At 39.5% G+C, this 15,510-nt stretch overlaps 1 protein-coding gene across 17 annotated transcripts in view; it reads left to right on the top strand.

The window, feature by feature from the left end:
- Positions 1-15,510, top strand: part of LOC310889344 (alpha-protein kinase 2-like) — an 89,366-nt gene that overhangs the window by 23,468 nt on the left and 50,388 nt on the right. For 10 of the 17 annotated variants that reach the window (XM_083816677.1, XM_083816676.1, XM_083816664.1 and 7 more), the window contains 4 exons: positions 3,327-3,601; positions 3,725-3,813; positions 7,357-7,574; positions 11,248-11,296. In XM_083816677.1, the coding sequence (XP_083672803.1) occupies positions 3,327-3,601; positions 3,725-3,813; positions 7,357-7,574; positions 11,248-11,296 (631 nt within the window). Of the gene's footprint in view, positions 1-6; positions 1,319-1,424; positions 2,510-3,326; positions 3,602-3,724; positions 3,814-7,356; positions 7,575-11,247; positions 11,297-12,950; positions 13,090-15,510 lie in introns of those variants that run through there. The other 7 variants (XM_083816665.1, XM_083816666.1, XM_083816673.1 and 4 more) reach the window with 4 other exon arrangements.

Here is a 15,510-nt window from a genome sequence, read left to right as displayed (position 1 = left end):
TTCCAGGTCATTGGCAAAGATGTTAAAAGAGGACAAGGTGAAGACCCGACCCCTGTGGTACTCCGCTTGTTACATTAACCACTGCTTCCTGAGCCTGATGATCTCACCAGTTTTCTACTCATATACTTATTCACTTGTCTAAACTGGAGACAAGAATATTGTGAGACAGCTTCAAAAGCCTTGCTAACGTCAAGTTAAATGACAGCCACTCCTTTTCACATCTCAACAGATCCAGTCATTTTATAACAGAAGGGAATGACTGTCTGATGGTTGGTCTGGCAGGATTTAACCCTTATCTTCCTCCTTCTCGTTCATGGTTCATAAATATATTCCAAGACGATTCACTCTGTGTTTTTTCCAGGGACTGAAGTGAGGCCGACCATTCTGTAGTTCTCTACATTGTTCCTTTGTCCTTTTTTGAGGATGAGTGCAATGCTTGCTTTCCTCATTAGGGACCTCTCCTGACATCCATGACTTTTCAAATATTCAGGGGGTGGTCTTGAATGGACATCAGCCCGTTCTGTCAACACGTGTATGCAGCCTGCCTGGTCTAATCCCTGACGTGATCCTCACACACTGGTGGTAGTTCTCTTCCTTGAACACTTTCACTAAGCAGAGAGCTCTGAGAGACCTTGCTGAGAATTCCAGCTGTATTCATGTCTCTGAATTACCCATCCCATTCAGTAATACACCTTCAATTTACTTTTTCTGCCTTTTGTTACTAATGTAGCAGTTGCAGCTCTTTCCGTTGCCCTTGGTTATTCCTCAGAAGTGTCAACTACAGGTGCTGTTGAATGTGACACTGGCAGCTCAAGGGCTAGCAGAAACAGTTTTGCAATACAGTTTTTCAAAGACAGTCCCATGGCCTTGCAATGAAGTCCATGCATTCACAACAGCTGGCACTGCACATTTAATACCTTGCATTTATCCCTGTGTGCTCAACACACAGTTGGATGCAGCATTTCAGCAGCTGCTGCATTTTCAGCTAGCTCTGAACACACAGGCCTTTTTCTCTGTCTACGTGAGGTGCATTATGCTTACACAAAATTCTTGTTTCAGGGGAGACAAACAATTTAAGGAACATTTTGTTTGTTTGAGATATTCATGTCCTGATATGATGCCTTAGTGATTTCCAAATCACACAACAAATTCATCACAATATAAATTCTAGTACAGGTTGAAAGAGGCCATACAGTTTGATTTCCACCAATACTGATTGTTTTGGGGAATGGTGTGAATGCAGCTAGTTACAACTCAGGCTTGAATTCTCTTGAGGATTAAGGGCATTTATGAAGGTACAGGGCACACACTGTGCAAATTGGAAAGTCTGTGCCTGATACTATCCAGGTGAAAATTGATTAGAAAACTGAGGAATACTCAAAATTCAGGCCTGTGATTGGATTTTTAATTTCTTTAAATCACAGAGAAGATGAGCTCTGGGCTTCAGCTCTAGTACCTCACCCCTTTTAGATTTCAAGCTGAAAGGCAGTGACCAGAACACCTCAAAGATTTCACTGGCCTACAGACTACGAGAGACATTTTGACAGCTACTCTGTCAGAAACTGTGGGAATCCCTCAAGCTGTTGAATCAACACTGTGTTTTTGCTACTTATTTTTTCCTTTTTGTAGTCAACTCTGCTATATCATCAAAAATAAAATCCGCTTGAATTCATGGGAGGTTCATTGGTGAAATACCTTCATGTAGGGTAGAATGGTTTGTGCAGGGGGGTGGAGTGCACACTATGACAAGACTACTGATTTGAACTTGACTGACTGTGTAACTTCCCACTAATTTGATGCACTAGCACTTCGCACGCAGTAAACAGTGAAACAGCATTGCATCACAGTACACAGAGACATAGACACACAGTGCACAGAAAGCTGCTTTGGCAGAAAAAACTTGCTAGTTGTGTTTGAACACATGGTCTTTGCAAGTCACCTGCTGTGTAACTTTACTCCAAAAGACAGACAGGCATTAAGATTTGGAATGCTTTACCCATATGTTATCTTGTGTTTAATCACACTTGGCATATGTCTTGCTCTGCTGCAGCTAAAGATAGACAGTGCATTGCAAATTGGTTTATTTGAACCGATATCTGAACACACTGTATAAGTCAGATTGTTCATTCAGCCAATTGATTCTTTTTCTTGAAGAATAAAATTAAACATCTAGTTCCTTGTTAAAATAAAGAAAGGTGTTCTTACATAGCAGTACTGTATAACTTCTGATCAACAGAGAATTGTAGGTGGAGTTAAGGAGCTTTCTGGTTTATGTTCTCTGTGGTATCATTGAAGTCCATGGTTAGGAATAAAACTATTATTGTACCAATTTCTCTTGAATATAAAGATCACTCAAATACAAAGATCGCTCAAATCAGTTACTCTCTGAATGACATTGACATGGTCATCTGTAGAAATTTTAGAAATAGAAAGAATAGAAATCTTATTCAAAATCATGTAAGAAATAAAAATCTTGTTTTCTTCTGTCTTTGCTAATGAACTTGTTTTTCATTTGGTGCTTGGTGTGCCAGACTGTAAAGAAATAAATAGTTCAGCATGCTAGTCTTCAGCACTGGAGCTTCCATAGAGAATGTGGTTGGTACTAGGAGAGGCAAGTTTTCGTTATGGTCATACCAGAGAATGTCTGAGACCTCTTTCATGCCTGTACGAACAGGTTGACAGAATCTCTCCCTGAAAAGGTTCCAAGCTGAAAGTTAAAACAAGCTCTGGCTGTATCAGCAAAAGCCCCCTTTTTTTTTTTTTTTTTTTTTCCTCTGGCTTTCCTGAAAAGAAAAGGAAGGCTAGCTTCAGAAGAATGCGCTTGGATCACAGTGGGCACAGAACTGTGTTCTAGTTTTAAATTCATGTCTACATACACTTTAACACATTGCACATTAACTTTATTACGGTCTCTGTCTTCCCAAAAAAGCAGAGTTGGAAGGATCTCAGTATTCTGTCAATGTCTCTTTAGTTCTCAGCCAGCTTGACTTACTTCACATTCATTTGAAGCTCCAGTTTACAACTGCTCTTATAGTTTTTAAATATTTGTGATATTTTCCTCTAATTTTTGTGCTACTTTCTGTATTCTCGCCTCATGAAACTAAGCTACCCCCTTTCTCCGTGCTAGCTTTAGACAGTAGAGGCAACAAACTATGTTTAGAGGAGTGATGTCCCAGCTTCATGTTAGCACAATTGAGGACATGCATTCTCCTTCCATACAGCCTACTCTTTAATCCTCTGTGGAGAGATACATTCATCCTCCCATGTCCACCCCTTTCCCTGTGACTGCAGAAGGATGTGTAGAACAAAGTGGCATTGTGTTTTAGGTGTGGAAGAAATTGAATTCATGCAGCTCATGTTCAGAGAAGATTTCATCAGTGACAGTTATTTTGGTGGAAACCTGCATGGAATAATAGCTACAGAAGAATTTCACTTTGGTGAAGGCATGCATCGGAGAGCTTTCCGAAGTAAAGTGATGCAAGGCCTGGTACCAGTGTTCAGCCCTGGCCATCCCTGCGTTCTCAAAGTGCACAATGCTATCACATATGGGACCAAGAGTAAGGATGATCTAGTCCAAAAGAACTATAAACTAGCTCTGCAGGTAAGGTTCCTCAGTCCTTTGCAAGCAAGAATTGTGGGGAAAAGCTGTCTTGGAAATACTCAAACAGCTCACCTATTAAATGTTTTGAATAATATTCCATATGGATATCTCTTTATAATATAGGAATGCTATGTCCAAAATACTGCAAGAGAGTATGCGAAGATATATGCAGCTGAAGCCGGACCTTTGGCAGGCTTTGGAGAAGTACCAGAGTGAGTACAATGCATACACACACGTATGTGTATGTGTGCCACACAGTCCTGTGCCACACTTGCGCACCAATTGCTGGGAATGATTTCTAAAGAAGAAAGAGGAGTCCTGTGAACATTTGGAGTCATGACTCAGTAAATAATACTGTGTATCCAGGTGGTATGAGAGATTCGCTTTCCTTTAGAAAAAAGATAATAAGGAGTAGAGACAGTAAGTAGCAGAGATCTAGGAGTAAAAGGCCTGTTTATAATATAAATTTAGAGGAAATTAGTCATGCTGGTGGAGAATATAATACTATTAGTATCATCTAGTAACAGCAGTAGGGAATGTCAGACCTTCCAACTTTCCATTAAAAATAAAATCTTGAGAGAAATCTTGATCTCTCTGTAGTTGGTATGAAGTTACTTGTTTGGCAAGTTTTCTATGTAAAATGAGGCTTGTCATGGAGTCGTAGAATGGTCTGGGTTGGAAGGGACCTCTAAAGATCATTTATCTCCAACCCCTGCTGAGGGCAGGGACACCTTCCACTAGATCAAGTTGCCCGAAGCCCCATCCAACCTGGCCTTGAACAGTTCTGGGGATGGGGCACCCACAGCTGCTCTGGGTAAACTGTGCCAGTGCCTCACCACCCTCATAGTAAAAAATTTCTTCCTTATATCTGATCTAAATCTACCCTCTTCTAGTTAAGCCAGAAAAGACCATTCCCGCAGAATGGTCTATTTCATATCAGAAGTTTTCCATTTCCCAAATATGTGTACAGAATCATCTCTGCCCCTGAAGCTGGGAGATGACACCTTGCAGCTTTGGCAATAGAACTTTTTCAAAGGATTTGCTGTTCCAGTGTCAAGCTACTGTGTAGAGTTGAAACTGCAGTGGATGGTTGACATTCCATCTGTTTTGTTTCAAGGATAAGACCTACATGCTTGACAGCAGGCGAGATCTGCATCTCCTTTTAGATGATACAAGGTCTGCTAAGCTGCAATGATTTACTGAAAAAAAAATAGAGCTGTGTTCTCAACAATGTCCATAAAAAAATCAAGTCAATTGGCTTGAGGATCCTATCCACAGACAGTTAAATAAAACATTTTAATGCCCTGACTCAAACTGCAAAAAGCTAAGTCTTTGCTAATCAGATATAGCGTGCAGTTTTCACACTGCAGCTTATTTTCCCGTCTTTACTAAGTAGGATAATTTATATCCATGCTATTCACAGTGGCAGCCATTTCACGCAGCACCAAAAGGGAAGAGGAAGGCTGGACCAATTCCGTTTGGATACTTTGTGTGCAGTGTGCATGCTCGGCATGGCTGTTTTATTTTCTTTGCAGCTCTTAGGAAAAACTGTCAGTGTGATGATACTGGGTTTGTGAGGGAAAAAAGCAGACCAGAGCAAAAAATGAAGCTGTTATGTAAGCATTATAAAGGAAGCTATATTCTTAGAACTGTGTTTCCTAGGGTTTTTCAGTGAGTATTTTTGTAATTATATGATAACATTTGAGCAAAAACCTTGTGGCTGTAACTGCTTCTACACAAAGGTTTCTCAAAAAAAATTAATTTCAGCACTACTTAAAATGCAACCTCAGGAAAGGTTCCTTAAAGCAACCTTTTCGGCATTAGAAATAGTGATGGAGATGGCAGTGAAATCTTTAAGCGAAAATATTTGTGCAGGTCAGCCTCTTTTCTGGAAATATATTGTTCCTGGTAAAATTTCTTTTTTAGAGATTTCTCTAGGTGTGGGATGTAACATCTAATTTTAATAAGAGAGAGAGAGCATGCACTCTACAAAAACTAGAAGTCTGGTATAAATAGCAAGCACACAGAAGGTTAGATCTAGTTGCTTTATTCTAAATAATTGGCTGGAAGACAGCAGCTAGGAGAGAAAAGAGATGATGTGCGCATACAAGTTTTGGCTTGCTTTTTGATTTCAAAATTTTGAGGCTTGATTCCTTTCTTCTAGCCTTTCATTGTCAGAACAAACTTGTATTTAAAGGAGCATTTTATAAGGGAAATAGAGCAAGAGAAAAGTAATCTGCATTCTCCAGAGTTGGCTTTAAAGCTACAGCCTTAGCCTATCTATGCACATTTGACTATAAAAGTGGGAAAAGGATAGAGAAAGCACTGTCCTATAATGAGCAGCGGGCTGGCAGCTAGACACTTATAAAGAGACAGGAGGGAGAGAGAAAGGGATTCTGTGGTCTTAAGATTACTTAAGATACTTGCACAGTGGAGTTCTGCTAACACTTCTATTAATCCCTGACCAATTTCTTTTCCTTTAGTCTGGCTTTAAGAAAGCAAGCTACTAGAAACCTGTTTCATGTAAAACTGGTCACATTCATTTCCCCCATCTGTTCTGAGATAATGGCAGGAACTTGTGTGAGCTAGTTGATAAAATACGGTGATGTTTTGTGACGAACTCCAGCTGAATGGCTTTCCAAAATTACCTCAAAGCAGTATTAAATTCCACTCTAATATACACTGATGACACTTTTTTGCATACTTCTAAGGTTTTCGTTTTGGAGATTTATACTGTAATATTAGAATGCTGCCTAGTGAAAATGCTGAGTTATCCCAGTGTAAGCACAAGCAGAAGTAGTCTATCTGTGAGGTAAGGTACCACACTGCTTCTCCAGATAGGAGGAGCTCTGGCAACCAAGAAGTTCATGTTGCCAGTGGAACAGATACTTCCTTCCAGCCTATTGTCTTTCTCACTTTATATTCAGTCTTTCTCTCTGGGAAGACCCTGAAACTCCAAGCAACATTTTATTTGATATTTTGGTATGGTGCATCTTTAGATATAAATGGACCTAGCTTGGATTTGTCTTTCTGGCTAAACCAGCTTGATTTCTAGGTTAGTAAAATTAGACAAATTTTGTGAAGTTTACAATTTCCTGAAAACTTCATACAGAACTAGCTGAAGTTTTCTGGCCTAAATCCAAACTTTGCCAAAGCCTCAAAATCCTAAGATTCTAGATTTTCAGAGGTGCTGATTTGCCTTGTGAATCTGATGATCTCTCCAGAACCTTCCTCATTTCTTCTTATTGTTTGGTAAAGTAGTTGCTGTTATTTTCATTATCATTAATATTTGCTATTTTTGAATATGTCAGGTTTTAGAAATCTCCTGTCAGAAATCTTCCAGTTATGCAGGACTTGGGCAAAGCTCTTTCTGGAGTGGATCAATTTTGCAGGTGCTTAATTAACACCTCGGGAAGACTAAGTAATATATCAGTCAGACTGAGCAGCTAAAGTGATGATACACCTTTTATTCTGTACAGCTTAGATTTTTGTGTGTAGTAGGACAGCATTAGAAAGTATGCTTCTGAAAAAGTTTATTTCTGAGTAAATAATACAAAGAAATAAGCACATAGAGCGCAGTGTGATTATGTTCTAAAACTACCTAGAAAACCTGAATCGTATCCGGATCTGCTGGTTTGGTTTAGACTTGGTTGCTGTTCATTTACTCTCTGAGATCACTGGCTAATTTGTCTATTTCTTACTCTTTCCTTGCCAGAGCTCAGTGTGTTTTATTATTTTTCACCCTTTCATTTCAGGATCATTCCTATTTTTCTTGTTCATCGCCCTGCTAATAACATCCCCTATGCAACAGTGGAGGAGGAGCTGATTGGGGAATTTGTGAAATACTCTGTCAGAGATGGCAAGGAAGTCAATTTCCTGAGGAGAGACTCAGAGGCTGGCCAGAAGTGCTGCACCTTCCAGCACTGGGTGTATGAGAAAACCAATGGGAGCTTGCTTGTCACTGACCTGCAAGGTGAGTTGTCTGAGAGGGAACAATAAAATGGCTGTACTCATTGTCAGACCCCACAGCTTCAGGGCTTCCAGGGACTGACTTCTGAGCAATGTTATTCTTGGCATTCTGTGGCCTATTGACAGTGCTGAATGTGCTCCTCCTATATCCTTGTAATGGGCAGTCTCCAGATGGGGACAGTACCCTGGACCACAACTGATAATATGGTTAGGGCATCTTTGCACGTAGGTGTGCATACTGCGAACTGGTTTTGCTTGGGAGATTTTAGACTACACTACAGGGTTGCCTTACACAGGCTGTATGCAGAAGCAGTATTCCTGTGTTCGTGTGGTTCATCTTGTGTCCAATCTGACAAATCTGCTTTCTGCTATGCAGAGTGTATTTATGGCTTGAAACTGTTAGTTTGGCAACTCTGGATCATGTTTCATGGAGCTGTGTATGCATGCCATCATTCTCTCCCATCAATAGATGTCCAATACTCTTAAATCCCATGTCTTGTTAATCCCATAGATGATATATTATTCACCCCTCACCCCAGGAGCTCCAGGAGTTTGTGTCTCTCAGCCTTTTGGTTTGGCCTTCTTGGATGATCTTACCAGGAATTCAGGAGCCTTCCAAGTGCACTAGAGAGCAGTCCGCAGCATAGAGCTAAATTGTTAATGTACATCACAACCCGATCTGGGAACAGCATGTGCTGTTGGCTATAGGCATTGTTATGAGCTTTTGCAGAAACAGTAGCATACCAAAAGTGAAAAGGAAGTGAATGTTTGGAGCATGAAAATCCTAAGTATGTTCTCTAGCAGCATGAGAAAAAGAGATACAACCTGACTCTTTTTGAACATTGCCAAAAGTTACAGCGATCGCACAGTAAAATACTATCGAGGCTGTTGTATTCATAATATATCTGAATAAGACTTAAGTCATGCATCAGACTGGCATTTATCCTCTGCAAGAAGGTGAATTTTACCTATAATAGTTTAATGCATTTCATCTACTTTGTTTTTGATAAGATTAATCAGTTTCTGTAGTGCAATTTTAATGATTTTAGCACTCTCTTTTTTTTTTTCCTTTTTTTTTTTTTTTTTTGGAGATCTTCCCAGCCTCTGGGGCTCTACCTCTTCCTTCACCAGCTGTGCTTCCCTCTTTCACATTCCTTTCCACCTTCTTATGGACAAAATCCTATGGGACTCATCACATTTCAGCTGTGTAATTCCTGTGAACAACAGGAAGGACCCACTTAAATGTAAGGGCTACATCTAAGATGCATTTAGTCCCTCCTATCTGCAGGCAGGGATTATGAAGAAAATGAGGGTGACAGAGCACTGGAACAGGCTGCCCAGAGAGGTTGTGGAGTCTCCTTTGGGGATATTCAAAACCTGCCTGGATGCCATCCTGCGCAATGTGCTGTAGGTGATCCTGCTTGGCAGGGAGGTTGGACTAGATGATCTTCAGAGGTCCCTTCTAACCTCAATCATTCTGTGATACCATGATGAAAAAGTTTTAATTGCCGTAACTTCCCACAGCCCTTGTCATCCTTGTTTGTGCCTTATTGAAGAAGTAGTGTGCCACTCTGATTCCCTCTCCATCGGTATGTTACTGTTTGAGCCATTTAGCAGCAAGAAGTTGGGAGCAATGCTCAATCTGAATCTGTTATGCAAACAAGAATGTCTCATAACTGGAATTTTCAGTGGATGTTTATGTGATGGCTGCCACAGTAAAGATATAGGGCTGTGTGTGGACTCAGAGACATCACAGCAATACAACTACATAACAATAACTCTACAAGATTAGTTTCATGAAAACCATCCCTCAAGATTAAAAACAAACTGCTATACAAAACTTTTTATAATTCTTCAAATTGCAGTTTAAGCTACTATAGTGCCAGAGGAGGCAGACAAATTATTAAATGGGGACATCAGATGTATTTTCACTGAAATCTGTTTCAGTATCATTTAGGCACTGAGGCTTACTCTTTGCAAGTGCCTTTGGCAAAGCAAACAGAGAAGTAATACAAGTGTAGATTTTTCAGACTGTTCAAATAGCACGTGCTCTTTTTATAAAGAATCTCATGCAGGTCAGAGTGAAAAATATGAGAGAGAGAAAGAATATTTACTTTTCTAGCCTGTTTTGAGTGCACTGTATTTATGTATGTGTGTGTGCTACCCTAGGGAATAGAAATAAATGCATGAATTCCCTACTGTGGTAGCAGCAGCAAACATGTATTGGCCTGTGCAGTAGTATGACATTCATCTAGTCAACAGAGAAAGGGAATTTTTACCTAGCTTATATTGTTGTAAGAAAATAGTTTGGAAAAGGGAAAAATAAATCTTACACTCTTAATGGGAGAGTTGTCCTTCCACGTCTTCTCAGTAAATCAGAACACTCAATTTGAGTCATCTGGCTTATTATCTCACCTCCCAGACATTAATGAAATGCCTTGTGGTTTAAAGATTTCAGTTTTTAATAACATCCTACTCGTTCACTTTTTGTTATATTTAAATACGTGTCAACTGCTCCACATTTGGGTCCTGGCTGGGTTTGAAAAAGCAGATTCCTTCCAAAAAAGAACGGTGACGAAGTGCACTCCTCACGTACACTAAATGCAGCCCTTATGCTCTTCTTGGTGTGACTCCCTCCTCCTGCTCATATGCTGGGCCTGTATCCAACACAATATGCATATGTATATTTGAAACAGAGCAAGGCAGATGCTGGCTAAAGAAATATGGAATCTTAAAAAACTGCCCATATTGTTTAACATGAAAAAGCAGGAATCAGCAACATCTAAATGAGGCCCCTGAAATAGTTAAAAGGGAGAAGAAAGAACAACATCCTAGCCTGAGGGAAGGAAAATGACAGAAATGGTATCTGAACCTGTACAATGATTGTTTTCAGTGATTGTTGCCACAAAAGGACAACATACCTGCTGCTGCTGAAGAGAAACAACCTTCCTCTATGGTCATCCTGTCATTTGAATATTTGGCTGCATTTTTCAGGCATACCAGTTGGGATTTGTGAGAGTGTTCTCCAAGGAAAATGGTCTTGAGACCATTGTTTTCCTGTACAGACAAAATGCATACTACAGAACTGTTTTTTGCCTATAAAGAAGTAAACAAAGGGACAGAATGAAAAAAAAAAAAAAATTTTTGGAAACACTGAAGTAGAAAGGGATTTGGGCTTTCTCATCCAAAAAGTAAAAACAAGGTTGACTGACCAGGTTGATTAGCAAAGCAAATGTGAAATTCTTACTGATAAACGTTGTGGTGCAAGTTTGCAAAGCACCAAAAACATAAACCCGTAAATAAATATAGGCATCTCATGGCAGGTGCATAAGTGAAGATTCTAAATCTTTCTTAAAATGCAGTGATGAAAGTGTATCCCCCCCCTGCCAGTGACTATCCAGACAGGAAATAAGTTATGCTCTCTTTGTCACTTTGCTATCTGTAAATTACTGTAATGAGTTTGACTTCTAGAAAATTCCTAGTGATACAGAGCATAAACATCCTGGTTCTAATTGGGGTACTTTAAAATGTTCAAAAAATGGTGACAAATAGTTAAAATGAAAAAAAAAATGAATCAGGAAATAATACTTAAAGCTTCTATATATGGCTTTTTTGAATTTGAAAATACTGCAGAAATTCTAATGTAACACAAACTCTGTTTCCTTGATGTCTTGTAGGTGTAGGAATGAAGTTAACTGATGTTGGCATAGCAACACTGGCCAAAGGGTGAGTGAAAAATTGCTTCTCTACAGCGTGGTTTTGCTTTATGCATCAAACTCCTCATAGTGTAAATATTTTGTGGGAGGGTCCATTGGAAATTTATTCTTGCTTTAACTTTGGAAGAAAGCAATACGCATCAGATTCTTTTAAACTCCTCTTTTTCTTCATGTTTACAGGAACCCTTCTATAAGGGAAACACATTTGTTTTGTTTAAAGGGATGGATCTACACTGTAGATTGGGCTTTGCTTTTGCTTTATGCCTCTGTTAAAATAGGCTTATTCGCGGGGCTTCTCAAGAATGAAATCAAGGTCTCAGGTGACTTACAAACAGGCTACTTAGTATGTCAGCTGGAGGAAGGTAGGGCTGAAAAAGCAGGGCCAACACTGGCTCCAGCCTGGGGTACAGTGAAAGACCTGTTGTTTTTTGTGCTGTCCGGAGCGTCTGACCACAGAGGAAATGTTTCTGATTCCAGCATGCTGTTGGAGCCAGAGCTCGAGCCGAGCTTGCACTCTCTAGCACCTGCCCCAGCCAGTGCAAATACAAGTGCTTATACATACCTAGCCCTACTACTAGATCCTGCTGCCAGTAGCTCAGGTGACCCTTTTCCCCTTTCTCTGTTCCACTGGAAGAAGAGAGAAAATCTGCCACTGTGGGATCTAGAGGAGTTGTCCTTTTTGCAAGGAAATTAAAGGGATGGTGCAGGGACTACATGAGGGAACAAAGCTAAAATCCCTCTTGCAGCTAGCAAAAGTGCCAATGCTTTAGAATATGTATTTCCAAAACAAGCTTTTACAGAGGCTCTGTTTTCAACTTAGAACTCTCTGAGTTTTTCTGCCTATAGCAAAGCAGAACAGAATATCCTGAGTTGCAAGGGACCCAAAAGGATTATCAAGTTCATAGTAGGCAGTAACCATTAACTTTTCTTGAGCTTGTGTTCTTGTCAGATGCATGGGTGGAAGGAAGATGTCTATTCAGCTTTGTATAGACCGCTTATCTGATATAAAGAGGAAGTGTGTTAAGAGATTTTCTGGTATGTCTTGCCCTTCTCTCTCAAAGGCAATAATTCTGAGCTATAACAAAAGATCTTTTCGTAATACTTAAGGAGGTCCATTTCCTAGTAGTTTTGTAATAGCTTCAGATCTTTTGGGAAGATTTAAGCATAGGCGTAAAGATGTAGGCCATTAATGTTCTAACTTTCTTTCACTTCTCTTAGGTTTCTGTTAATTAAAGCTTCTGGTCATATCACAGATAAACAGAGCCACTGACAGAAATAGGCAGTGAAGGCAGCCATCCGAATCAGCTGTCTGCTGGAAAGGGAAAGGGGTTGTGTGGACAGGGGGCAGCAAAATAGCCATGGTCCTACTGTAGTCCACTTTATCTGTACTATTGCCTGAAATGCTAGCCAGTGGCAGCTCTTTCCTGTACAGAGGGAAGAATCTAGATGCAGCATTTACCACTGTGGGGAAGGATGGTCACCACCATCTATCCCATCTCTTGTATTGCAACAAGAGCACCGTGACCCCACAGGTTTGCCTGTTTCCCAGATCTCCCTCTTGGGAGAAACAAAGATAAAGAGTATGAAAAGCACTCTGGTTAATATTTTTTTTATTCAGAGGCTTACCTCTTACCTTAAATATGCTATCTTGTTTTCCCCAATAGTATCATGTTGCAGTGAGATCCAGAGATTTAACGCATACTGTAGTGATGTACTTTGTGTTATCAGTTCGAAGTTATCCTGGAACATGCAGTGATTCAACCCTTTAGTCATAATGGCTACAGAATTTTTCACCAGGAAAAGGTACTCCTTCCAGTATGGTTTTCTGTAAGCACATTCTTTCTCCAATGACTATATGTTATTCTTCCCCCAACACACACACACTTGGCTGTGTTGTATTGTCACCATTCTGTTTCCTGGCATCCTACACAGCTTTCTGGGTAAATGCGTGTGACAGGTGCTTTAAATTCTTATTCTTCCTTGAGAAACTGATAGAAGAAAACAGATTTGATCACATGTACTCAGTCCTTATACTGAAACGGAACTTGTCTATACACGCATGGTACGGGAGAAAATCCCTCACAACATCTTTTAGATTATTAAAAATATGACAACAGAATATTCTGGGAAAATCCTTAACATTTGCAGGCTGGCATCCCTTCAAAACTTACATTGGTTTACTCTTTTAGCTGTAGATCCAAAGTGAAATCAGTTGAAATATCATTTGAAATGAAATTTCATCGTCCTGTTGTAAAACAAAGAAGTCATAAAAACTTTATTTGGGCAACACTGTTCTCTGGAATCAGGAGATCTATAGAAAGGCTTCAGTTGATGTCATCCAGTTCACTATGGGCAATTACTCATATAAAAACACGTATTGGACTAAGGAAGAGGAAGGTGAAGTGAGAAAACAAATATACAATGCAAGCTGTAGTAAGGATCATCTCAGTCATATACAAAGAAATTCCCTTCATGTACAACCTCTTAAAAATGTTGATTATCACTTTGTTTGACATATAGCTAATGATATTGCTACAAGACAAAAAATAATTTCTGGTTCTGTATCTTTCTTTCATGCTCCTTTCCCAGAAAGGACACTGCTGCATTAATAGTCTGCCATTTGCTTTTTAATTCAATGAACCTGGATGGGAAAAACAAGTACAGAGAATTCATCTGTAGTACAGGTTATTGCTACCTTTGGTAGTGTACAACCATGCTAGTGAGAGATTTTATCTTACATGTCGGGGAGAACATGCATAGTCATACTTAACCAGAACTTATAGTGCAATTCTGCTATGTTTTTAACAGTATTGTTAGAGAAGACACAAAGCTGACTTTTAGTTGCTATTGCCTATACAAATCCCCATCAACCACTCCTTGCAGAGGTTATGACCTCACTGATCACAGTTAGGTTCTCCAGTTCTCTAAGCATATACTGATTACACCAAGGCAAAACAAAAATATCCTTGGGAAATGCCTCTGTGATCCTCGGTGAACGTAAGGAAAATCGTATTATTTCTTCTTGGGATGGAAATTAAATACAATTCTAATTTCACTCTAAAATTAAACTCGTGATCCAGGGAAAAAAGAAACTGAAAAAAAATTGCCCCCCTTCCAGCCTCTGTGCTCATAGTGTAATCAAGCTGACAAATAATCTAATGTCATGATACAAACTGTTATTGATGGCTTTGCAAAAGCAAATATGGCAACTGTCATGAATAATTCATGGTCATTATTTTTCCCCCAGTGCTTCTTGTAAACCAAGCATAATAAACAGCATATATTAAAATTTCATACCTATATTCAGAATTGCTCATTGCCATTAATTTTTTATTTTTTGGTTCAGACTCATATTCCAGGTCTGAACAAACATTTCAGAATGAGTATTTATGTATCCTTTGTCTTTATCTTTCTCTTCTTTCATGTGGAGAGGTTGATGTTTTCAACAATTAACATCCTTCAACATAATTCTGATCTTTTATCCTTTCTGTGGCTGTTTTACCAGTGAATAGGAAAGCAAAAGAACTGACAAGCAAAATGTAGTTTATCCAGTGCAGTGAAGTAGCTGCAATACAGTTTCTGTCAATAGAAGGTGAAGCCTAACTAGAATCAGGAAAGCCTGGAAAGTATTTTTTTGAAGTAGCCACTGGGGTGCACCAGAGTCAGGAAATACTCCTTTAAATAAGATATTTAGTACATTCTTTGAACATATACAAAAATAGTACAACCTGGTGACTGGCTTTTAAGTGTGGGCAGTGAACCAGTTTAGCAGCTGTGCAAATTGTCCAGGTATTTATCCAAGAATGGTGAACAAAAAGATGAAGGAAACAGAAACAGTGACCCACAGTCATGATGATGAACAGGAGTGCTGTTTGCCAGGAGTGGATCTGAAAATCTGTCTGGTTTCAAGACAGTGATGGGTTTGGCTTGACCCAACATGGCAATGACAGGCATTGGGGAGTTTAAGCCTGGAGACAAATTCAGCAGTCACCCTTCTCATTTAAGGAGAATTTGGTCTGGGCCGGACCCCAGTTGCCAGCTTTGAGAGCTGGAATTCTGTCTGTGTTTTGTTTACCAGTCATCCAGTCAGTGAATTAAGAGAGAAAGTTGTGTAAAAGAGGAGACCTATTTTTCATGGCTCGAAATAGTCAGTAGGCTGGTGTTACTGAATGCAGAACACATGAGAGCAATATGGACCATGCAATTTAGAAGACATTCACTAAT

This window comes from Anser anser, assembly GCF_964211835.1.
Source record: "Anser anser genome assembly, chromosome: Z".
Taxonomy (NCBI): domain Eukaryota; kingdom Metazoa; phylum Chordata; class Aves; order Anseriformes; family Anatidae; genus Anser; species Anser anser.
The sequence above is the reverse complement of the archived record's forward strand: the minus strand, read 5'-3'. Positions and strand labels throughout refer to the sequence as shown.